The sequence below is a fragment of the Pocillopora damicornis genome, chromosome 14 (assembly GCF_964200805.1).
Source record: "Pocillopora damicornis chromosome 14, jaPocDami1.2, whole genome shotgun sequence".
NCBI lineage: Eukaryota > Metazoa > Cnidaria > Anthozoa > Scleractinia > Pocilloporidae > Pocillopora > Pocillopora damicornis.
In genome coordinates, this window is record NC_142683.1 from 14,696,117 (window position 1) to 14,722,150 (window position 26,034).

The window sequence follows — 26,034 nt, forward strand, 5'->3', positions numbered from 1 at the left end:
AATTTTCTTTTCATCATTTTTCTGTTTTCATTTTAAGATGTATTTCGAAATGTACTGTGTAACCCCTGGAGGTGCCAAAAAATGAAGAACAGGTGTCACTGCAGAAAGAACTTTTCATATTTTACGACTTGGGTATAAACCTTTAACTCCCAGAAGTGATTAAAATGTAAATTCTCCCTATAAAACCTACACATTATCTCACCTACAGGTTATGAGGATACTCAAACTCATCAGATCAGGTGAAGTTATCTTTAATCTAACACCAAATTCTTGTGACTAATTTATAAGAAATATGAAGTAGCTAGATAGGAGAATTAACAATCAGATCTTGGGAGTTGAAGGGTTAATAAACAAAATTTCTTGTCATGCAGTGTTTTGATAATTTTGACTATCTGTGATCATTTTTGAAATTTTCTTGTTTTCACAACAACATCATGTGATTTGCATTGTAAGAATTCCAAGATAAAATTATCTCACAAGGTAACCACCTGCAACTTTGAAAAGACCTTAAATCAATACTTTTCCAATGCTTTAAATGGTCTGATGATTTTCTACTTAAAAGGATTGGGAAAGCAACTTTGCACAAATATCCTTCTCCACAATATTACTTGTCATTTGTTTCTGTGTCTATTAGTTTACCATATTTTTTCCTCTCTGTTTGAGCAAATCCACAAAAAATTAACAATTGGTTCATACATCAGCATGCATTCATCAAGATATGAAGCACACAGGAAGTTTGGAGAGCACGAAAGATGCATAAGAATTGCTCAAGGCATAGCCAAGAGGAACTCTAGCTTCTTGAATGCTCTCCAAACTTCCCAAGTGCTTCATATCTTGATGAATACACAGCTGACATATGAACCAATTGTTTTATAACATTTTCAACCCAATGGAAAATTGTTTTTTCTTGAGGGATTTGTTTGCTGACATCATGAGCATGCACAATGGGAATATGAAGCACAGTCACGCAATTGAATTTGATTACACAAATTTACTAGCTATGTTATAAAGAGAGTTAATAAATTTCTCAACTAACTAGTTTAGATATATACTTGGGATTGAATATTTAACAAAATCAGTAACACCAGCTACTTGTCACTCCTTCAAATTTTTAAAATTTACATAAAGAATTGATGTCTTCACTCAGAGAATCTACTTCAAATAGCTAATTTTGTTTTATAGCATATATCTATCATAATTGATGCTTTAAACATTGTTTCCTCACAAAATATTTATTTAGACCTTCCCATTTGTTTAGTCAAGATAACTCAAATTTTTCACACATCCATAAAATTTTGAAAACATGGAGAATTTAGGTTATTTTGAAAACTGTATCATGGAGTCTCCTTTGAGCTTCAAGTTGAACTGAAATAATTTTTAGTATATAATGAGTATAAACCATATTCATTTGTCTTAGATTCCAATCTCACATTATTTTTTAAATTTTTGAAAAGGGACATCTCACTGAAATACCAAAGAATACAATAGCTTTCAAAAACATTCCTTTTTGTTGTCCTCTCTTTAAAACTCAATTTTGTGAAACATGCATGCTAAATATCTGTTCCATATACTACATTTACAACTGATATGGCTGGAAAATTAAGGACCATGTTCAATGATTATAAACCTTCAAATATTTGATGCAGTGAGCTTGAAAATGCTTCATGAATAATATAGGTAAGAGGGAGAAAAGATATACCCTGGTAGATGGCAATTGAATTGTAAAATATTTCAGACATATAAACAAACACATGACTGAGTTTGCATAGATAAGGCACAACGTCATTTGATTTGCTCCACTAAGCATGATGAGTCAGATCAGTCAATTAAATCTATCTAAAAATATGGACTTCATGCTAAAATCTGTCTGTTTTCTTTTATCACTGATGCACATGAATTGTGTTTTTGAATCTTGATGCCCATTCTGTGACTTAACATCAGGCTCTAAAAATCTTACCCTATATAGGAAAAATTCATTCAACAGAATAACTTTTGATGTTATCTTTGATCTTGTGACTGTCAGCATGATTTTATATTAACTGAATCTATGGAATGGTTAACATGTCCAAATAAGGTGAAAGGGCATTAGATAAATTTGTTTTCAATAAACATACCAGGTACTTAATGCACTTTTAGTGTTGTCAATGATAATGTTCAATAATTTAGCTCAATCATCCCTTAAATGGTAATAATAGTGTTAGATTACAAATCAATAGCATAATGATATCATGCTAATTATTTGAAAAACAGATCTTATCATTCTGATTCATTTTTATTTCACACACTGATGATTAAAGATAACTAAAATTTACTCAAGTTACAGAAATTCACGTTATTTAAAATGTTTCCCTATTAATCTGAGAAAGCTCCAAATCTGACATGTGGGATAGCTGGTTTTCCACAACACTTACATGAAACCTTGTAATAAAAATTTTCAAAGCCAAGAATTGCATTAAAAACCAGAGAAATCAATGTACCAAAAAAAGGCTAATTCTTCAAAACGTTTTTTCTACATTTCCTTAGGTGCTGACAAGGAGAAATTGTTTAAGAATCAAGATCCTCTTTAATTAGTTGGTGATCATTTCCTTTACTCTCCTGCTATTAATGTGTGATTCAGGGGTGATATTGTAACAACAAATTAGATCCTTGTCACTCCTAAGATTCTAAGATAGATACCAGAGTCTTAATTGTGGTAAAAGACAATAAAATTCATAGAGAAACAGTTCAAATCACATGGTAATTTGAATTTCATCAATAACAAGCTATCATCCTATAGAAACACATTTCTTGAAATTTTTCAAAATAAAAGAACCTTGGCCACACAAAACTGAATTCCTTTCAAATGAGGACCATGGGAATGTACTAAATCCATAACCTTGCCCCATCTGTAATTCAACCACACCTATGATTACCCATGCATTATAAAAGTAAGAGATATCTGGATGATGGCTTCTTTGCCTGCCTCAAAAAAGAAGACATTTTCCTTAATAATTGCTAAGTAATATTATCACTGTAACATTAATGTTATTATTTTCTGTCAGCAAATATTATCTTTCTCTACCACATATTGTATTATTGACCCTGTTACTCCCATGGGTGAGCAAGATATAATTTCTCTTCACAACATCACTACAATATCAACCAGAGGATTATTAGTTGATCCAATAACAAATCCTCCAAGCTAACATCATGAGAATTATATGGTATACAGTAAGTGGAATTTGCATGCACTAATGAGATCTTCAGAGTGAAAGGTTCAACACGTAAACTTGCCCAAAAGAGCCCAATGTAGAAACACAGTACCCATTATGGTGAATTCAACTGGTGCCAAGAGTTAAATAATACTGTATACAATTCATAACCATTGAATTTGCTATGAAATTTTAAATACGATTTTACTCAATAGAGAGAAGAAAAAAAACCATAATTGTGGTCCAATACAAATCATCATGAGAGTTTTCTTAAAGTATCCCAAATTACTCTTCTAAATACATCCTGATGTTTCAGTGATCCTCCTACATGACCACTGTCTATATATTCCACAGTGCACCCAGGCCAGATGTCAGAAGGACTTGTCTGATTGTTGCGTGGAATATAAGCATCGTTTTTAGCTACCACAAAATGAACCAGACTTGGATCGACAGGTGGAGGAAAATTCCTTAAATGTGTTTCTTCATCCATAACGTAATTCATAAAATCTAAAGTTGATTGTTTGGCAGGTAAACCTTCCTTGAGATTGATGTTTCTTAAGATTGATGGCAGGTTCTCAAAAATGTTGGTTTTCAAGCCATTGAAGATATCCTCTTGTTTCAGAAAGAGTGTCTGAATTTCACTGTTATCCAGATTTTTCCCCTTCTGTTCCATCAAAGATTGGGATAGTGAGTTCATATCGCTATAACCATTCACAGAGCTTTTGCTTAAATCATCAGCATCAAATTTGGTGAATACATTTCCACTAAGAGGGATGTAATCTAACAAACTGTTCCTGTAGTCTTCACATGAAAGCTGTTTCTCTAATGTATCCCATGAACATGCACGACTCATCACACCCTAAAAATCCAGGACATAAAAAAAAGGCTATTTTCAGTATACACGTTCCTCACACTGTTCTCTATACATTTCCTGAGGTGCTGACAAGGAGAATTTGTTGAACAATCAGGAGGTTCTTAAATTGGTAATAATTTCCTTTGTTCCCATGACCTTCACATTAAATACCAGTAATATTCATGCATTTATAAAGCACCTTCTTCATGGCATGAATGCCCTAATGCCCATAACCCTTTCACTCCCAAGATCTCCACATTAATTCTCCTTACTATCTGTCATATAATTCTTATAGTGTTCGTTTGGAGAATTTGGTATCCGATCGGCTAAAACTCCCCTGATTGCTATTTTTCTTTATTCTCATCCCTTGTCTGCTTGATAATGCATCGACACTCTAAGGAGAAATTCTCTCTTGGTCACTCATGGGAGTTAAAGGGTTAACAACACTTTGCTGGGGACTTTAACCAGACTGTGTTCTGCAGTTTACAATTTCTTCTACAAAAGAATATAGCAGATGCCCTCAATTTTGTAAACAAGGCCAGACCACATACTTTACTTCCCAACTCTTTGAAAGAATTAGGATTTTTTAGCACCTCCTGCTAACTAGTATAAAGAAGATGGCCTGTAGCTTGCTGTCCTTATCTAAGAAGACTAGAATGCCTAACCATTTCTCCTCAGTTATTCAAAGACCCTGAGTGTTGGTCTGGTCTATGGCCAACACCTCCAAAAATGAAAATTGAAGTTTTCATGAATCTCAAATGATTGCTGATCATGGCAGAAAGCTGGGACATGTCAGGAAAAAATATGTTCAAGATTTTCCCAATTTGTCGCCAACCATCGTAAACAGTCAGGGGACCTTTTACAACCAATTTGAGATCTCATTTGTTGTAAAAATCTGGGACAGTATGGAAACAGCAAATTTGCCAATGGTCTGGAATTTTCTGACAAATCCAGGCTTAAAGATGAAGCAAATACAAATGAATCACCGAAGATGATCAAATAATTCTTCATAATAATTCTTTATAAATTACCTCAGTAAAGACACAAGATGCCGTACTCCAAGAGAGACAAGGCACAATAGCAAGTGGTTTATTCCAGGCAGTACATGCAAGTGAAGCCATGTGTCCACCCATGGAAATCCCTGTTATTCCCAGTGGTCCATAGCCCTGCTGTTCACACCACTTCAAGAGAACAAGTGACTCTAAAATCAATGCTGCTCCCATGACAAACAAATCTACCACATGCAGGAGGCTGGATCGAAGTTGATTTTTCGGTTTTCTCATGCCGTAAAACGGATTTTCCAACAGCAAAGACGCAATACCATATTGCTTCGCCAAAGGTTTGGCCGTAAGGTTTCTTCTTCGCCAAAAGTAGTGGTCACCAGTGCCCGCGAGATGTAGACACGCCGGTTTGTGTCCATTTCGTGGCCATTTTTTGGGTATAATGACCTGAAAGTGGGCTTTTTCACTTTCTTTGGGTAACAGATCGGGAAAGTACCTGGCCAGAGGTGACGTGAAGTGTCCTTCGGCGATGTAAAATGATTCTTTCGTCCATGATTTGTTCAATTCAACCGGATAGCTTGAAGAAATCAGTTTGTGGCATTTTTCTCTGTCAGTAACGGTCTTGCGAGCTTCGAGAAGGCGTTCATAGACGTTTATATCTCCCCATCCTTTTGAGAAAAACGAAGATAATATTAATCGGCGGTAAATTACATCAATTTTGCTTGCAAAACACATCTAGAGAGGAGAAGTTTTTAACTAACAGTATCGATGCATGGATGAAAAATTGCGGTATTGATAGCTGAGTAGCCAAGCCTGTATATGGCGTTACAATAATAACGATATGTAGTCGTAAATTACTCGTGGTGTTAGTTTTCCGTCGATAACTACTCGGCTCAGTTCCCGGAATTACTCGTTTTCCTGAAGGAATGCAGTGGGTATGTGAAGCGGATATGAGCAATTGATTCGACACTTCTCTTCCGTAGAATTCACGATTTTCGTAGACTTGACGATGGTTTAACCGCTTTCAGCGCTCCTGGTGAATCAATATAGGAGTGGACGTGATGTTTTCAGTGAACTTGGCGAAGCATTAGACAAACAAAACACCATGAGCGTTCCGCTTCGTGCCAACATCTCTCGCGGAAATCCCGAGAAGGTGTTCGATTTGATCGAAAAAGTTGGAGGTGGAACATATGGAGACGTTTTTAAGGTTCGGAATCGCCTGATTTATTTTCTCTAAAACGGTTGATTGGCTTAATCTTCAATATTTCAGCCACGGGTAAAGTTCGGCCGTACAATTTCACTGATCGCAATGAAAACTTTCTCTCTAGGCCAGAGTCATCTCTACAGGGGAACTGGCTGCAGTGAAAGTTGTAAAAGTCGAACCAGGTAAGAAATCTCTGATTTATGACTCTTCCTGAATTGAAATAATGTCTACGATTCCAGTATTAAGAAGGTGGGTGTTAAAACCAGACAGAATAGGCTTCTTACAATTTATTATATACAGTCTTAAAGTAATCCCTTATTTCAGTTTTTGAAGGGGGATTCAATTTCGACTTCGAGCAAATGTCATATGTCACCTAATTTGTTCCTTTGGATGGTTTACCAGTCTCTCGAATCATGACATCGTCCTCACAGATTGCATTTCCATCATGTTTAAGTCGCTGTTCTTGCAACTGATCGTAAAATGGATTTGTTTCCTCTGATGTTTTATTGTACGTTTACGTTCCTGACCTTTAATGATGCAAATTTTTCACATCATGCAATTGTGAAATCAATATTAATTTCCATCTCGTTTGCAAAAACAAAACAGCAAATGTTACTTTGATTATTTAGAATTATTTTACACATGCAGATTAAGTGGCGTTCTAGAGATTAAAAAGCCATTTATATAAAGGCGTTTTATTTTGATGTCGCCACACTGTAATTCAAACATAATTCCTACTTCAGAGAAAGTATTCTAAAGTGATGAAGATGGAGGATTGTTTATAGCTTATGATTGAGACTAAAATTATTGCAAAGCTCTTAAATGAGGGCAATATAAATTTTTGATATTAATATCGATTTCTCCTTAGACTTTTTTTACTTTGAGAAGTAGATTTCATGCAAATGTTTCAAATGAAATTCCATGTATGCTACTAAACTTGGCTAATATCTTCAGTCACGTTGAGGAATTTCAGAAGGGAAACCTCCCGGGATGGAAGAGGTTGTTATTATTTGTATAAATTAATTCATTTTTATACTTGAAAATTGCTGAAATAGGTGAGAAAAATCATCATATGCACAAATGATTTAAAATCATTATCAACTATGTAAGTTAAGATTGTGTCACAATTTTTGCTCATTCCCTGTTTCATGTTTGCAACTTTGATATTTGCACATCCAATTTTTTACAATTGCAATTCTTGTAGAGGGGGGGGGGGGGCACCTGATTAACGGGAACCAAAGGTAGGTTTAAGAAATATTAAATAATTTCTTTATGCTTCTCCTGTTAAAGAATACATGTACTCACTGACTTAATGTGAGAGCTGGGCAGAACAATATTTGGCTTGAGCACAAGTTCCACAGATCATGCCTGGAAGAAAAAATATTTTCCTGTCGTGGGCTAACTTTTAAACTGATAAGCATTTGTCATTTGACCTCCGTTTGTTTCTCTGCAAGCTGGACAAGATAGACTGTTCTTGATAAAACTTTACAATTTTGAAAAATTCTTACGTACAATGGAAGTCATCAAAGTGAATTTTTTTTGTTCTGATTTTTCCAGGTGATGATTTTGAACTGATTCAGCAAGAAATTGCCATGATGCAAAACTGTCAGCATCCAAATATCATTCAGTACATAGGCAGCTATCTCAGGTATATATAGAAATTAAGAGTGACTAGCATCTAATTTCTCCTCACAATATCACCCCTGAATCAAGTATTAAGGTAAGGAGAATAAAAGAAATGATCAGCGACTAAAGAAGCTCTTGATTGTTAAACAAATTCTCCTTGTCAGCACTTTAAGAAATGTGTAGAGCATAGTACAGAAAATGTTGATATCAATAGTAAGAACCAATTGTTAATTCTCCCCTCTAGCTGCTCAACATTTCTTTGTAAATTAGTTATGAGAACTTGGTGCTAGATCAGGATAGCAGCTTCTACCTGATAAGTTTGAATATTGTCATTATCTTTTTGCTGAATAGAGTATGGATATTACAAGGAAAAGTTTCATGTTGATCACATCTGGGAGTCAAAGGGTTAAACTTAGATGGGCCAAACACATTTTCAGGGTATAGAAGTTTTTCACTTCTGATATTCAGCTTTGCAAAGTGGTAGCCTAGTGTCAAAGATCCGATCAAGAGTTTCTTCAAATTGGAAAGTATTTGTGTGAAATTATGCACATTAAGGTTGTGCAGTGCAATATTGTGAAATGACCCTTTTTGTGTTTCTAGGAGAGACAAGCTATGGATAGCAATGGAGTTCTGTGGGGCAGGATCTGCACAGGACATTTATTGTGGTCAGTATAATTATGAATTTACTTTCAAGTCATGTACCTATCAGTTGCACTTGGCTTCTTTTTCTTGACTGAAAAATCATATTTTAATCAGGAGCAGACACAGGAATTTGTAATAAGGGTGTACATGCTTTGTTCCAGAAAATACAGACTTTCCACCACAGTTTAAGTAAGCTAAGAAATATTTCAAAACAACTAAATTGTATATACCATTTACCGATTAGCAACATATATGCACAATCTTGTTGTTGCCAGAATGTTGGTGTCAGACAAGTTGCCCTGAAAAAAAAAAACCTAATATTTCCTCCTCACTGGAATCGTAACTGTAAAAAATTATTAATAGTTATTATTTGTTTTATTTTCCATTCAGTTACTGGACCATGCAGTGAACCTCAGATTTCTTTTATTAGTGTTGAAACTCTGAAGGTAGGTTGTTTCTCCAATTTATTTCGGTCATGCACACAAGGCCCTGGAAAGAAGCACCCCTGACCTCTTGAACATTTGACCCTTTAACTACCAAGATCTCATTAGTAATTCTCCTTACTGTCTGCCATATTATTATTATGATGTCAACTTGGAGAATTTGGTATTGGATCAACCAATAATCCCCTAATTGATATTTTACTTGATTCTCATCACTTCTATGCTTGATATTGCATTGATATTGTAAGGAGAAATTCTCTCCTAGTCACTCATGGGAGGTATAGGGCTAAGAGTGATCAATATCTTACTTCTCCTTACAGTGTCAGCCTTAAATAAAACATTTGAATTATAAGAATAAAAGGAAATGATCACCAATGAAGGAACTCTTGATTGTAAAACAAATTCTCCTCGTTGGTACTGCAAGAAATATAAAGAAAACAGTATGGAGAACATGGGAACTGACTTATGGATTTAACATGACCCTTAAGAGTGATTAACATTGAATTTCTTCCAACAGTATTACCCCTGAATCACATATAAAGGTCGCAAGAATAAAGGAAATGATCACCAACCAAAGAAAATCTTGATTGTTAAATAAGTTCTCCCTATCTGTATCTTAGGAAATGTGTAGAGAACAGAATGGAGAATTTGCATACTGATGTTAGGGTGTAAAGGGTTAAAAATCTCTCTTTCTCTGTACCACAGGGTCTTGCCTACCTCCATGAGAAGAACTTAATGCACCGTGATATCAAGGTAGATACCACACACTGTCATGAATAAAAAGAAAAGAAACTCCGTCAACAGAAAAGAAACAGGGCATAATCTTCTTTTATCCAAAAATGAGATGGATGTCATTTGTTTGTTTGTTTGATTTTTTGGTTTGTATTTTTTCTTTTTGTGGGGGAAGGGGCTATATTACAAATAATTTATTTATTATGTAATATTTATCTACATTACCTGAAAATTTTTCTCAGGGTGCAAACATCCTGTTGACAGCACAAGGCAACATCAAGTTAGGTGAGCTGATATCAGGTCTTGTCGTTGTTTATACAGTGTAGCTTCCACATGTTAACCCTTTGACTCCCAGAAGTGATTTAAAACTAATTCCTCTCCACAATGTCCATACATTTTCCAGCAAACAGGTAAATGAGAATACTTAAAGTTATCAGGTAGAAGTTGCTACCTTGATCTAACATCAAATTCTCATAACTTATGTACAAGGAAATGTGAAGCAGGTAGATGGGAGAATTCACAATCAGATAAACTTATCAGGTAGAAGTTGTTACCTTGATCTAACATCAAATTCTCGTAACTTACTTACAAGGAAATGTGTAGCAGGTAGATGGGAGAATTCACAATCAGATCTTGGGAGTTAAGGTTAATATAATTTTCAAGTAAAAACATTGTGCTTACATTAAATTTCTTTTTGTTAATAGCTGATTTTGGCATTGCTGCCCGGATATCAGAGACCATGACAAAAAGAAAGTCATTTATAGGAACTCCTTACTGGTGAGTTTTTTGGTCCTTAATCTTTTAACACCTAGAAGTGATTAACATGTAACTTCTCCCTTCATTGTCTATACATTCTCCAGCAAACAGGTGATGAGAATACTCAACTTATCAGGTATAAGCTGTTATCTTGATCTAACACCAAATTCTTATAACTTATTTACAAGGGAATAAGAGGTAGCTAAAGGGGAGAATTTACAATCAGATCTTGGGAGTGAAAGGGTCATAAACTTGCTAGATCGCAATTTGTCTATTTGTGTTAGGGAATATGCTATTGATAAATTCAAATTAAATCTTTGTGGTATGTGAACAGTCCTTTTTTGGAGGCTGGTACAAAACTGTTAAATGCTTGGAAAACCTCAGGAAAATCCCCATGTTGGATATAAGGAAAAAAGTTAAAATTTTGCGGCATACTGTACATTTGTGATCATTATTACATGACAGATTTCTTCTTTATAACAGGATGGCACCAGAAATGGCAGCTGTAGAGCGACTGGGAGGGTATGACTTAAAGGTACGTATGGTCACAGTATAGAAACTCTTGTATTCATATTTCCTTTTCCTTGTTATTCCATCTCCGTCTAACTTATTAGAGTCAGTCTGACAATGGGAAACAAAAAATTTAATTGCAATGGTCAAGGGATGAAAATGTGTCTCATACAAAAAGTCATGTAACATTCATAATTTTTGAAAGGGTGACAATCATTCTTTTTGTTACAAGCTTCCTAGAGTAAGACATTCTCTGCTCAAATTTGTTTTTCATGCCCTGTCTTTCTAACCTTATGTGAATTCTCAACACTAGAATAATGAAAACATGCTATTTAATGTCCAAAACTTTTTTGTTTAAATTTAATTTTTCCATTTCATGTTCACATGTTCATGTTTTGAAATGGTTCATTGGTTAGGTGTAGTGTCTTGACTGTATGTCATTTTCTTCAACTGTGCAAAACTCTAGACTTGCAGTGTAGATATTATAGCTAAGAATGATGTAGGATTTTCGTTAAGAAATGGAGTAATAGGAGAATTGTGTAAAGTAATGGGAGAATATTCTTCACATTTAAATAAAAAATAGCTTAACCATTAAAATTAGCCTAAGAATTCCAGCAGCCTGAGAACTGTCCATTTCCTTGGCCAAAACAAAAACACCAAATGCTCCTTTGAACCACCAAAACTTTCAGATGTTTACTGTACATGATAGCAACACAATGAGATTTAACTTAATTACCAATACTCCTTAACAATTATTTGTTTTATTATTAGTGTGATATTTGGGCAGTTGGCATAACAGCCATTGAAATGGCAGAGCTTCAACCTCCCATGTTTGACTTACATCCCATGAGGTGAGTTCAAAACTCTTCCTTGCATTTGATTTGAACTCATGACCTCTGCAATACCAGTGCAGTGCTCTTAGCTACTAGCTGAGCCCACAAGCCAACTGGGAGCTGTTAGTAAAACATTTTTTTTTTATTTCTTTCATTTTGAAGGGCATTATATTACATTGGAAAAAGAAGTTTTGTACCACCTACTTTAAAAGACAAGGACAAATGGTCAGTATTGCTATTATGAACTTTTTCATGCAGTGACAAGGATACTAGTGCTGACAACCTTCTTTGCTGATATCCATGTCTAATACAAGTAGGCATGTCCACAGGTTGAAAAGATTGTGGGAATATTGCCAATATGTCACATTCTATAGTATCATGACAAAACTGCCCTGTCTGTTTTTATAAAATAGACTCATAACACTTTACTGACAAACAACTTCCCTTTTGACTCTTGGTGAGGTCTCCACAGTTTGTCAAAATGTCAGACACTGCTATGGACAGCAGTCCTCATCAGGGCAAGGACTACTCTCTCTTTAGCAATCAGACTACATAATTGGCATGACCTCACTTTTTTCTTTCCTTAGCAATCAGACTACATATTTGACATGACCTCACTTTTTTCTTTCCTCAGCAATCAGACTACATATTTTGCATTAATTCACTTGTCCTCTCACAGCCATAAAATTCTTGTCATTCCTTATCCTTCTACTCTTCTTACCAATTTCACTCTCCTCCCATGATTCTTCTTATCTTGTTCATGGCCATTTATTACTCTCATCTGAACAATCAGACATCACCATTGTCCATTGACAATTTAAAAAAAATTTTCACATTTAATTTTTTCTAGGTCCCCAGAACTTCATAGTTTTCTAAAGACAGCACTACAGAAAAATCCAAAGAAGAGACCCACTGCAGACAGATTGTTAACAGTAAGTGCACTTTATTCCAAAGTTTTTATTTATTGCTTTAATCCCTGTGGCTAACTTGTCTAGCATCAAACTTCTCACCAAGGTTTCACTGCTGAATCCTCACTCAAGAATTAAAGAAATGATTGCAAGCTTGAAAATGCTTTTGATTTTCCAGCTGAATTCAGTCTAGCAAGCTTAGTTGGCAGGTTTATCGCAAGAGTTCTTAAAATTGATGCTTGGTCTCAAAGAGATCTCTGACGGAAAAAGTGTATGCACCAAATTTGTACATTATCAATGGGGAAATTTGCTCCAAGTTGTGTGGAAAATGAACTAGTTGTTCCAGTTGTAACGGAGTCAATTTTTCCAAAATGTTTTTTGGTTTTTTGATCACTTTTCTCTGTCATGAATCTTACATAACTTTTCTGTTACAGCATCCATTTTGTGGCCATGGTTACACCAGAGCAGTTATACAGGACTTGTTAGACACATACAAGAGGAAAAAAGGAGATAAGGGGAATATTGCAGGACCAGGTGATGATGATGATGATGAAGATGATGCTGCTCCAGTTGATGAGGTAAGATTATTAAGATTTGTCATGTGACTGCTGCTTTTTCCCAGAGTTGTACTAAAGAAAGTAGGCTGCCAGCTGAAATTTCAAGTGAAGCAGTGCAAAGATACAGTTTGTTATTGAACAATTGTAAGCACACAACCTCAGATGCCTGTTGCACTTTTTTCGAACGACTGCTGGCCAAAAATACAGCTGGTGATTGCCTGTATCTCATGCGGTGAATTTGACTTGCAGCAGGGGCTTAACAACAACCCTGGTTTCCTATATCCCGTGCATTTTTCCATTAAGCTTCTTGTGGCATCATTTATTGAGCTGTGGAGCTTTTTCAAGCCCTGCTTTAGACATTGTGTGTGGCCATCAAACTTACATGGTTTTTCCAGCGTGTGCAAGGCCGTTCAAGTCACATGACAATTAAATTGTTGCTTGTATTTTGCATGTGGAGTTGATTCTGCAATGTTTAGTGGATAAACTTTGATTATGTTGCAGAATGTCCAAGTTCTTACAAGAATTAGATCCAGGAAAATACCTGAGAAAAATCTAGAAAGAAGCAGCATATCAGGATCTCAAGGAAAATGTAAGTGCGCTATACAACTTCAATTAAATCTACTGTTAATCACAGTAGATTTCAAGCGATACCTACTCTAAACACAAATTTGCAAAATATACCTGCCACTTAAGTTACAGTTAATCTTGTCCTTAAAAATGTCCATTAGAAACATTTAAAGAAAAAAATCCTTGTTTGTGGAATCCAATTTCTTCCTCACCCCACCCACCCCCCCCCCTTTCATAAAAAATTCCTTGATGTTCCCCTGGTATGATGCCCAGTAGGTGTGTCAAGTGTTTCAAGTGAAAACTCTTATTTTATGGGGATTTTTTTTTTTTACATGCAGTAGATGGAGTGCAAGTGGAGCCAATGGTAAGCAGAGAAACAAGACCACAACATCAGGTAAAAAAGTCATCCCACTGTATTGCTTGAAAATATGGCACGAGTTTTATTTTAGGGATTTGCAGTCTTTTTTGTATTTTGTTGGAACAATATTTTCCAGTTTACCTGTACCCATTTGATATACTCCTGGATGGAGAGAAGCACAGCAAAATGACCTGTCAAAGTCTTGGACCCAAACCCATCAAACTGGAGGTCACCTTGCCAACCATTGGACCACTGCATCTCCCACAAAGAAGAGGGGTTGGGAGTTGGATTCATTATGATCTAAAACTCAGTTAAGGGTCATAATATATCATTCTTATCTCTTTCTTTTATTACCTACTTCAATAGGCAGAGAATGGATCATCAGGAGTACAAAATGGAGAAATAAGCATGGACAAGTAAGACTATTATACTAGTGAAGCCAACTGACATGAAGTCTTTTGCGCAGATTGGTGACAGTAATGTTATTACATGTACTTGGTGTCACTTTTAGTCATATTTGATAGAAATAAGATGACATAACAGTACTCTCATTATTTCAGTGGTGAAGACAGTGGGACAATGAAAGTTCTTTGTGAAGACCAGGGTGATGATGAGCCCCCACCCTTACCTCCTAAGGTTTGATCTTCTTCAACATGCTTCAGTGTGATCTTCTCTTGTAACATCTTGTCAAGTGAATGCCATAGATTCAAGTAGCCTGTCAGTAATCTCATAATTTTGTTTCTGTAATTAATTCCTTGTTTCCTCCCAACAGTTAAACAGGAATTCTCATTACCAAGTGCCACAGCCTAGCATGAAACCAGTTCCACCTCCAAAGCCAGTACATCTAAAGCTGTCAAGAGTAGTAAGTGCACAAGAGGGGGGCCAACGATCATCTCAACCAAAGCCAAGAAAATACTCTGATATAGAAGTGCCTAGCAGCAGAGTCCCTCCACCAAGTATTCCCCCACCGGTTAGTTGTACTCAAATGTGGTTTTTACCAATGCACCAGCAATATATTTATGACAAGTTTAATTCTTAGTGACTCAATCAAACTCCTCTACTTAAACATCGTTGCCAATGGTCTTGTAAATAAAGTGAACAAATATGGTACATTGAGAATGGAACAACTAATGACAAGATTGGAAATAACTTAGGAATAGTGTAAGAAATACAAACAACAGAGGAAATGCAAATGACATAGGAAATGAGAGACACCCTATGAAAGGGCCATTTACCTGAGGATTTGGGGATACATTTGGCATAAAGAATGCACTCGTGGTTCCTTGTCAACTCAAGCTAACACCTATTTATTCATATTGTGGTAAGCAATGGTCAAAGAGGAAACTGAGTTCTGTGCAAGGAATAGAACCTTGCATGTTTGGAATTGGTGCTCCAATGCACTACCACTGAATGAGAAAAGATCTTTTACTATTGATACTCATACAATAATCATACATGACCAGGGTCCTGCAGACTACATTTAAGATTTAATTAGCTGTGAATTACCCACCCCTTGTGTCAAAAGATAATTCTTTTATATGTTCTTACTGAAAATAAAGGACCTGTGTAACGATTTCATTCATGCAGTCCTCAACATGTTACTGCAAAGTAAATGAAACATGGCCAGTAATTTATTCCAATTCAACAATTGATTGATATAATGTTCTAAAAGAAGACTTGTAAGTGTCCAGTGTAGGGAAAAAAACAATAATGCTGAAAACCTAATGTTCTTAAAAGATGTCCCAGTGATGCATGTTGCTGATTTGCAGAAACCTCCAGTTGGAGCCAGAGTATCAGACCCAGGAAGACTCTCTTCTGGCAAGAAACCTTCTGTGAGTGTTAAATTTTGTTTCTGTGTTATGTGGTCTCAAGGAATCTTCCTGAACAGTCTCTCTTGATTATAGGAAGGAATTGATTGCAAAGAAGCATCACCCCCCCCCCCCCCATTATTTTTCCTCCAACTTGTTCATTATTCAGAGGGAACCCAAAAGGTTACTCCTTTGTAGTAGAGACAGAGAAGTGTTTACTCCTCTTTGCAAGGAAGGGGGGGGGGAAGAGGTGGGTGCATCAAATGCTTAACTAAGGTGTGGTGGGTTGTTCTCATGGGTCAGAGACTTTCTGGTAAATTTTGTGGGTAAGATAGTAATCACAATAAGAAATTCTCAGGGGGGAGGGAAGCCTGCTGTCACAAGACAGGGACATAGCCAGGGGGGTCCTGGGGTGCTCGTGGACCCCCCCTTTTTTTTAAACCTTCTTTTGGGCAAAACACAGCATGGAGGTTGTCATATCAATCTGGTGAGTACCCTCTCTTTGACATATTTTTTTTTGGGGCCCCCCCTTGAAGAACACTGGCTACCCCCCTGAAAGAGCTCATTTTAATTACCCATTTATTTTTGCTCTGCAGATTACAACATGCTTTTCCAAGATCTTTAATGAGTGTCCACTTCATATCTATTGTACTGGGCTTTGGGTAAATCCTAGCACAGGAGGTGAGACAGAAATTATTCTGATTGTTTTTACCGTTATTTTTATTGATATTTGGCAGATGGTTTCATGCTATGCTTCCAAAAATTTATGTGATCGTCCAAGTCTGCATTTTGGAAGAACATGAAATTTTGCGATGACAGGGTTTTAACATACTTTTAGCTTTACCTTTCTTTTAATAGCATCTTTGTTGAATTTTTTTCATAGAGAGACACATCATTGTTGGAGCAGAGGAAGGTGTTTATTCTCTGAACTTCAGTGAACAATTACATGAAGCAGAAATGGAACAGGTAGAACCATGGCTATTCTCAACTTGTATAAGAAATTACATTAACCCTTAAACTCCCATAAGTGACCAGGACAGAATTTCTCCTTACAATATCAATACAATATCAAGCAGGCAGGTGATGAGAATAGAGAAGAATATCAATTACAGGATCATTAGTTGATCCAATACCAAATTCTCTGAACTAACATCATAAGAATTGTATGGCAGATAGTAAGGAGAATTACTAATAAGATCTTGGGAGTGAAAGGGTTAACTCACCTCAGCTCCCAAACCCTCACTGCCATTAACTATAAGAACAAGTAGTAGCCTCACCATTTTTAAAAAGCAACTTAAAACATTTCTATTTAGGAAAGCTTTTAGTTTGTTTCAATAGTTCTAATGTTTATTGCCTTAGAATATTTTATTATTTTTAATTTGTGTAAAACTTTAACTTACGTAAAGCGCTTCTGAATATTGTTTATAGTTTTAGCGCTCTATAAATTCCTTATCGTTATCATTATCATTATCATTAACCTTTTATTATGCATATCTTTATAATTCACTCGCCAGTTTTCTTGCCTTTTTTCATAGATTTGTGCTAAGAGATGTACGTGGCTGTCAGTTTTCCAAAACGTGATGGTGTCACTTCAAGGTAATGTTCCCCAAACTAACCCTTATTATCACCAACTGATAAGAGCCGGGTTGTTCAAAGCTGGGTCAAGATAATCCAGGGTTACTGTGAAATCTGGTGTCAGACCTGAAAGCTTTAAAAGAAAATCCAGTGTAACTCTCTTTGTCCAAAATGTAATCAGTGCTTGCTCTAGATGATTTTCATTATTCTCTTCACATGGGTACTGGAAACTAAATAGACAGGGTTATGAGATGTTAGCTGTCGATCAGTTGGTAATTGATGTGACATGTATATTTGCAGGATCTCCCAGTTGTGTGTACATGCACAGCCTGCAAACACTGCACGATAGGCAGCAAGCTTTCTTTGCCACAGTCACAAGGTAGGGCTTCTGAGTAACAAATATGAAATCTGGTGGTTGGGGGCCCGGAGACCGGGAGGATCGGGGGTCAGGATAACCGGGGGGGATGGGGAGGGGAAGGATTACCCCCCAGAAATCTGAGTGGGGATGTGCTGTCCAGTTCTCCAAATTCTGACTTTAATACAGACCAAGACGTATCATGTTCAATACCCATTTTCAAAGGGTAGATAACAGTATCCTGAGGGTAAATCGGTATCAAGCTGATAAATATTGACGAAAAAGTAATGCGCTATCCACCAGACAGAGAATTACCCCGTGGATTGCGTCATCCACTCTTTAAACAACCGGATCTGGTCTCAGGCCTTGTTTCTTTTAGTTACACCTGTTTTGAGAATCTGTTGACTCTTTGACGCCCAAGAGTGCCTGGTATCAAATTTCTCCCTACAATATCAGCCTTGTATCAAACATTTAGGTCATGAGAATAAAGGAAATGATCATTAACTGAAGCAGCCCTTGATTGTTAAACAAATTCTCCTTGTCGGAACCTTACGAAGTGTCTCGAGAACAGAATGGAGAATATGCATATTGATTTTAGGGTGTATAGGGTTAAAATCGTGTCCGATTTAAGGCCATCACTATCAAAATCTATACCCGTTTTCAGGCCAGTAATGTGCAAAAAACCTCGTATTCAAAATCAATGCTATACAATAAAAGCCCGCAATTTCAGCTGTCACGTTTTGTGAATATTAAATTGAAACTGTCTTACCGTATCTGAAGTTACTAGCTAGTTGTAGAGCTCTTCATTGGGTACACTATTTTCATTTTTTATTTCTTTAATTCTCTCTCCAAAAGGAATAACAGAATTTCCGAAACAAGAGGTTGTTCCAAGTGCTGTATTGGTAAGCTATTCTCGTGTTAAATTTTACATCCATAGGTACTCGTCGCGCTAGGCGAATGGAACGGAAAATAACGTACACTTACACAACTGGATAATTAATAACTTTATCAAAAAACAAGTGATTCTGCGTGCGCTCTCATTGGTCGATGGTGTGTAATGTAATAGTATTCAAACACGGTTGTGACGTATTAGATTCGTGCGACTTTATCGATCAATTATCGATCGTTTTCACATAACCACGGTGACCTTACTTATGATCTTCAGTAGCACAGACACAGAGATGACGCCACCATGAAAAACAGTTGGCTTTTTTTTTTTTAATAAAACAAATAGCTTCTATGTTGCCGTTTGTTTTTATAGTAACAGATCACAGAAGACGTCAGAAGGTGGTCAGAAAAGCAAGGGCAAACTCGGCTGCACCTCGTGCGGCACCCTTTTGGTCTTACCACATTCTGAGGTCGTCTAGGGTTTAATTTTAATTCTGATCAGACGCACGGAAACGTAGACACTATTTGTTAAACAGACCCACAGTGACATTCCATTTTTTTCAAGCTTATAGCTCCCTTACAATTCAACTTAATCTTTTCTTTTTCTTGTTGTTTTTATTATTTTTATTTTTACAGTAAATAACCCGTACAACAGTCAGGTGTACCTCTGTGTAGCGGTGCAGAAGAGTGTCTTTCTCTACCAGTGGTATGAGCCGTGGGGAAGGTTCATGAAAGTGCAGGTAATCATTCGGTGGACCTCGATGATTTTTAAACGAGCCCGAATGTCTTGAAACTCGAATCCAACATCGTTGCTCGATGTTTGAGAGAATCGAGAGTGAGGATTGAGTTTCTAGAGAATCAATGTTAACTTAGATCTAGATTGCGAGCAGGTCCTTTTTATTAGCTCTTCTTCGCGAGCCGGCGAGAGGTCTGTAAGGGGTCTGGTACTAATCAACCAGACCCCCAGCAAACCTCTCCCCGACTCGTCTCAAATCTTCCTGCGAGCGGAGGAACACGCGTCCTGCAGCGCATGTAATGATTGCCTGCTCGCAGGCTAACTAAGTCCGAGAGCAACAGTGAAGTGTAGCTTCTCCTCAGCGCTTACTTCATGTTTTCTTTTCTGTTGGCAGTACTATGATGTGGATATTCCGTCACCCCCGCCACTGTTTGAACCGCTTGTGAAACAAGACCTGGAATACCCCATGATATGTGTTGGAGTGAGAGAACTGTAAGTAAAGTAATATAAAGATTTAGCCAAACCTAGAAGCGGAGCTCGCATTTTTTTTCCGCACGTCTCAAGGGCACAACGCCTTGCCCCGACCAGGACTAAAACCCGGGTCGTCCGACTCGGAGCCTAGTGCACTGACCACTGGACTACTGGACAAAGCCGTGGCGTTGGCGTGCCCGCGGTACAGTTGATCACGCATGTTAAAAGTAGCATCTTATACGGTCGTACGGTCGTACGTCCAAATTTTTTCGGCTTGATGGGTTGCTACTACCATCTTGTATAATTATGGGGCTACGCTCTGCGAGCTCCGCTATGATACAGTGAAACCTGTGCGATCAAGCTGATTTGTGAAAGGGGTAACTTGTTTTTCTGAGATATTTTTCTGTTTAACCCCTAAGGGTGACTAGCATCTAATTTCTCCTTACAATATCGCCCCTGGATCGCGCATCAAGGTCATGAGAATAAAGAAATGATTACCAGCCAAAGAAGCTCTTGATTGTTTAACAAATTCTCCTTGTCAGCACCTTAGGAAATGTATATAGAACAGTATGGAGAATTTGCATATTGATATTAGGGTGGAAAGGGTTAATGGTACTTTTTTTATCCTGTTCTCTCGGTAGGGCCGATGGTAGCCTTCACTTTGAATGCGTGAATTTGAATTCCTTATCAAATTGGTTCACAGAACTACCTGAAGGTAAGGAAAACTTGTCTGTTTTTCCTAAAAAATTTATTACTGTTATTATTACAGTAACCATTATCAAGCAAAGAAATGATCCCCAAAGTTGGACTAAAATTTTAGCAATTGCAGAAAAGAAGGCTGAAAATGTCCAGATACTAGTTGAGCGTTTCTACCAACTGAGCTACGAAGCCATTTATTTCATTACAAATTGTTATTACCATTATTATTGTTATAATTATTGTTATTAACGCTCCTAAATTGCATTTACTGTTTTGACTGTTTGTTTTACCGTCTATTTTGTATAATATTTTAGGGAAAAAAATTGAAGTGGATAGTGTGGACCACTTGGAAAAAGATACAGTTCTTGTTTCATTCAACAGTATCCTTTCAGCTTTGTAACTATGATTGTATGAATTACTTTTGCGTAAAACTTGGAAAACAAACAGTACCACAATAAAGTACTGCTCACTAGCTTTCATATAAATGGTTACACTCTAGGGTTTCACTCACGCACAGACTCACAAGTTAGCACCACCTTGTATAGCATAACAAAACGATAGAGGCATAGATATGTTTTTGGCCCGACTCAGAGTCGTTTTATTATTTATTATACCGTACAGCGTGGTTCTTGTGTAACGTTGCTCTGAGAATGGCCCAAAACATATTTATGCCTTAGAACGTAAACTGCATTAATATTATTATCACTTTGGAGGGCGTTGAGAAAATACAAGAAACTGAAAAAAAAAAAATGACAACAAACCAGTCGGATCAATCACGCGGGCATGCGAGCAAATTGACCCGCGAAATGCGCCACAATGCTCGGCAAAGTGATGATAATAAACAGCGAGAGATGAAAGAACAGCATAGTGGTATTGTTGAATGGTTACACTCTTAATTTTCATCCGCAATCCTAGAAATAAGACCAACCTTGTACAGGATAATGAACAATACCACACGAAAGTGTTACACAGAAGCTCTCATTTGAATGGCGGCACACAAGGGTTTTCTCCTCAGATTTCAGATTTAATATTGAGAGCCACCTTGTACCTCGTAATTAATAGCACCTCATGAAATTGCTGCAGCTTTCGTTAGAGTGGTCCGCTTTGCACTTGATTTATTGGCACATGATTGAAAAGTTAACCCTCTAGAAACGAGGACTGATTTCCTTATTGCAGCCTTGTCTTTCCTGAGCAAGGCATTTCTTAGCTCTCTACCTAGCTGTGTAAATGGGACCAGCGATCTGTCAAAAATTACCAAAATTAGATTCTGAAAATGTCAGTACCGAATATTCGCGACGTACTTTGTCGTCGTTCCAGTTTTGAGTGCTAGGCCTATTAGATGTCAGCTAAAATTTTATCTTCCGTTTAACTTGTGGGAACAGAAATAGTCAAGTTTGTCAATCTGGAAGGCAAAACGAAACAGTTCAGAAGACAATTGTCAGAAATACGTTTTGATATCAAGCCAGAATCTGTGGGTAAGTATTTTCAATTTTATGATAAGCTGAATCATACACGCAGTTTGATTGGTTCTTTCGTTTGATCCATTGGAAGTCAGACGCATAGGCATTTTGCTTTTTCATCAGAAAAAAAAATAACTAGATTCCATGTTGCCGTAGGTCTGTGACACATATCGGAGACACACTCAACTTTGCCTTCTGTGACACTTTTTTGTTCTTACCAAATTTTGACGTCATCTGTAATGTATCACTGAACAGACGCGTGGCAGCATGAAATCTGTTCGTTAATGTGATAATAATAATTTAAAAAAAAAAGCAGATGAAAGTCCAAGTTTCCACGTTAAACGTTGAAAGGTTATTGTGAAGAAGATAGCCGCGTTTCTTTTTGTGTCCGATGTTGTTAGACATGGTGGCCTGAGCCTGGTTGTTCTAAGCTGGATTAAGATAACCCAGGGTTAGTGTGAAATCTGGTTTTAATTCTGAAGGCTTAAAATGAAAGTTGTCTACAATATGGTGATCGGATGCTCCGATACGAACAGAGAAAATTATCCAAAAAGGGCTTTTGAACAAAGAATTAAAGAACCCCGGATTAACATTTAACCTTGGATTAGTGCCAATCAGCCTAAGAACAACTGGGCCCTGGTGTTTGGCACCGCGCCAATTGCAATGGCCAATCAGATCGAACGTAGAAAACACAACTGACCAATAAGACCTGAAAGCAAAGGCACGTATCCAATGTAAAGAGCGGGAAGACACGTGCAATCAAATCGTAATTGAGCAAACGTTTAAGGTAAATCACTGTTGTCGTTGTTGTTATTTTTCAGTCTGTTTACAAGGTAGCGTTCTAGCGTTTCATGAGCATGGGTTGCAGGGAAGAAGTCTTCACAGTGGAAAGGTAAAAGGATTGGACGTTATTAAGTCCATGTTAGCAATGGAAACCATTGTCGACGACACGCTTTTCATGGGAAACTTTTTGGAATGGAACAGTCCGTTTTAGGGTCTTGTTCTTAGTTGCTAAGCCTTTGAACAGGAGCGAGGCTGCGGTTCACCTCGTTATGATACCAACCTCGCTGTCATGCGAACTAGTTTCCTCTCTATTCTAAAGTCAGGCAACAGAGCACAGAACTGTAAAATTGACTGAAAGTGACACAAGTGTTATTGATCTGTTGTGTTTAGAGAGTACTGCTTGCTTGTTTGTTTGATCGTTTGGTTATTGTTCACCATGCTTACCTTTTCTTTAAGATTAATGTCGAGATGAACGATCCCCGACGCACGTTTAGACTGCTGGGATGCGAGAGGTAGGAATGCATTACTTACGGCCAGTTCGATCCGTGCACTGTCTGATCTCGCTCGTGTTAACAACCCTCTCAGAGCGTCGACATACCTGAAGCTAGATAAATAGACCGAAACAAAGACAGACAGACCGACGGACAAACCGGCAGACAGACAGACAGACAGAAAGACAGACAGACCGACAGACTAACCAGCAGACAGGCAGACAGACAGAAAGGCCGTTAGACAGGTAGAGAGACAGACCAATAGACAGACAGATAGACAGACCGATAGATAGGGCGACAGACAGAAAGACCGTTAGACAGGTAAAGAAATGGACAGACAGAAAGACAGACCGATAGAGAGACCGATAGATAGACAGACAGACAGATAGATAGACAGCTAGTCAGCCGGACAGACAGACCGACAGACAGCCAGAGAGGCAGAAAGAGAATTAGATGACAAGTGAGTTCGTTTGTTCGTCCGTGGGTCCCTCAGTCAGTCACTTATACACTTAGACAGCAGAAAGTCATTCAGGCAATCTCATTTACAGGTTTATGGTTTAGCTTTTGGCAAACAGAGGAAAAAGACAACAGAATAAGGAAGGCAAAGTGTGGTTTTGAATGTACAAGTTGTGTCAGACAGGATTAATTTCGTTATTTTATTTCCCAAACAGCATTGCAGTTGTTGAGAGTAAACCTTCCGACAACCCTAATGCACCGTGCAATCTGTACATACTGGCCAGCAACCGCAACCAACAGAAGTAGTCTTCCCCGGAGGAAGAGGCTCAAACATGCGGTGTCTACCCCTGAGGGAGGCAAATCACCTTCAGAGCGCGGAGCATGCAGTTCGTGTTTAATTACCCCAATCTAGATTTCACGTTAAACTTTTTAGAATTCATTTACGTCGCAAGCAATTTTTATTACGGGTTCGCCAATAGTTATGTTTTTTCGTGGCGTATGTAGAGACAAAAAACCTCGAGGCATTATTTAATTATTAATGAACTGAAAACTCTGAGAGGATTTTAGACGAACCCGCGAAACATGAGAGTGGTTGAGAAATTATGAGTTGTTGTATTGTACCTACTAAAAATCGCGCCCAACTTAAGAGTTTGAAATTAGCATTGAAAAAACACCGAAAAACCATGAAGAGTTCCTCAGAGACGGAAGCACTCAGTATAGAGACTATTTACAAAAAATACAATTTTTCTATTTTTTTAATGTTGTTTTAAGTGAAACGATTGTATTTGTTATCGTAAAATATTTAGATGCACACTACAAAAGTCAATGTTTTTACAGTAGGACTTGATTCCTTTGCAAAGTATTTTGCTAAACAAGAAGGAAAACTTCGCATCTGATTAGTAGTTTTGTATCAAAGAAAACATTTTTATCTTAAAACCTATCGCTGAGTACTTATCACGCCATGTTAGTAAATTCTGGTGCAAACAATCTACGTTATTGTTAAGCTGTTGTTGTATTCTCTCAAATATACATTTTTTCAACAGTGTAGAGCGCTCTTCGATTGCATGCCGGGAAGAAGCGAGCGACCAAGTCGCCATCGGCTTTAGTTTTGAATCTGATTGCGTGTTGGTGCGTGGTGCGTGTTTTCTGGACCCGATGCAGAGCGAAATATCGCGAAACTGAAGCAATCGTGAATTACACTGGACGCTCAGTCGAAAATTGCTTCAAGCTGCTCTTAATTGGGCAATCATCAGATTACAACAATATGAAGCTTCTCAATCAGAAAGCTAAACGATAATTTCAGTTTATTATACCATTAACAATTTCACAAAGAGGGATAACAATTTTTTTCACTTTTTTAATGAATGTACAATTGTAAAGAATACTTTCTTAGAGAAAAATGTTCAATTTCAGATCAATGTTTGGATTAATTGATATCTTTAATGATGATATTTTTAATTACAATACCAAACATCTGGAAATGTAATGGCGTAGTAATTCGTGCGCTACTCAATTTCTTTTTTTTTTAGCGTTATGTAAAGAATTTTAAAGTCGCTTTTAGTATAATATCGATAAATATTGCGACTATATTTCGAACAATGACTCAGAGTGGACGTTTTTTCTTCACCAGTAATTTGTACATAGCAGTGGCAGGTTAAATTTAAAGCTAAAATAAATACAGTGTTCTTAATTCAAACAATTCTTCGTATAGTCTTGAAATTCTCTGCTTAGAACAGTGACTCATTTGCCACGTCCTCGTTGCCGTCGCCGTCGTGGTTTGCTAAAGGTTCCTAATGTAGCTCCGCAACCAGCAAGTACGCGTATTCAGCTATGTGTTCAAACAAACCGAAGCAAAGTGACGAAATGTATCAGATGCTTGTCTTTCTGAAAAACAATCTTTATGGTAAAGAAACAGGCACTTATTCTTTGGTAAATGTAAACAGTTGTGTGGTTAATTCGACAACACAATGTTTATGAAATTGTGCAAACACTGAGAGTTGATTGTCATGATAGCCGGTATTCAGAGAAGGAGCAGATTCTTTGGTAAACGTAAACAGTTGTGTGGTTAATTCGACAACACAATATTTAATTGCAAATTACTTATTTCTATTTAGCAAATCATTAGCATATT

The 26,034-nt window shown here is 37.2% G+C and overlaps 2 protein-coding genes across 2 annotated transcripts; one reads left to right on the forward strand and one right to left on the reverse strand.

The window, feature by feature from the left end:
• Nucleotides 1-2,256: 2,256 nt before the first annotated feature.
• LOC113678509 (cardiolipin-specific deacylase, mitochondrial) lies at nucleotides 2,257-5,855 on the reverse strand. Its single transcript, XM_027195389.2, has 2 exons — nucleotides 5,076-5,855; nucleotides 2,257-4,050 (listed from the first exon to the last, which is right to left on the reverse strand). The coding sequence occupies exons 1-2, from the start codon at nucleotides 5,778-5,780 to the stop codon at nucleotides 3,448-3,450; spliced, it is 1,308 nt and encodes a 435-aa protein (XP_027051190.2). The 5' UTR covers nucleotides 5,781-5,855; the 3' UTR covers nucleotides 2,257-3,447.
• Nucleotides 5,856-5,905: 50 nt separating this feature from the next.
• Nucleotides 5,906-25,602, forward strand: LOC113678507 (mitogen-activated protein kinase kinase kinase kinase 3). The gene is made up of 32 exons (XM_089193694.1): nucleotides 5,906-6,252; nucleotides 6,374-6,431; nucleotides 7,807-7,897; nucleotides 8,476-8,540; nucleotides 8,908-8,963; nucleotides 9,666-9,713; nucleotides 9,935-9,977; nucleotides 10,397-10,469; nucleotides 10,932-10,983; nucleotides 11,730-11,809; nucleotides 11,954-12,016; nucleotides 12,642-12,723; nucleotides 13,134-13,277; nucleotides 13,758-13,845; nucleotides 14,162-14,217; nucleotides 14,548-14,597; nucleotides 14,742-14,817; nucleotides 14,954-15,151; nucleotides 15,951-16,013; nucleotides 16,586-16,670; nucleotides 16,873-16,955; nucleotides 17,525-17,585; nucleotides 17,865-17,943; nucleotides 18,775-18,821; nucleotides 19,444-19,547; nucleotides 19,938-20,035; nucleotides 20,656-20,729; nucleotides 21,028-21,093; nucleotides 22,096-22,188; nucleotides 22,995-23,065; nucleotides 23,413-23,468; nucleotides 24,119-25,602. Exons 1-32 carry the CDS (start codon nucleotides 6,151-6,153, stop codon nucleotides 24,207-24,209), a joined length of 2,496 nt encoding a protein of 831 aa, XP_089049820.1. The 5' UTR covers nucleotides 5,906-6,150; the 3' UTR covers nucleotides 24,210-25,602.
• The last annotated feature ends 432 nt before the right edge of the window (nucleotides 25,603-26,034 follow it).

Bases quoted from the DNA above. Each gene is read 5' to 3' on its own strand.
- LOC113678509 (XM_027195389.2), bottom strand. From the start codon at position 5,780: ATGTGTTTTGCAAGCAAAATTGATGTAATTTACCGCCGATTAATATTA. The intron at 4,051-5,075 runs GTAATTTATAAA...CTGGATTTTTAG, and splicing joins CATCTTGTGTCTTTACTGAG to GGTGTGATGAGTCGTGCATG.
- LOC113678507 (XM_089193694.1), top strand. From the start codon at position 6,151: ATGAGCGTTCCGCTTCGTGCCAACATCTCTCGCGGAAATCCCGAGAAG. The intron at 10,470-10,931 runs GTGAGTTTTTTG...TCTTTATAACAG, and splicing joins TTTATAGGAACTCCTTACTG to GATGGCACCAGAAATGGCAG. The intron at 21,094-22,095 runs GTATCCTTTCAG...TTGTGGGAACAG, and splicing joins AGTTCTTGTTTCATTCAACA to AAATAGTCAAGTTTGTCAAT.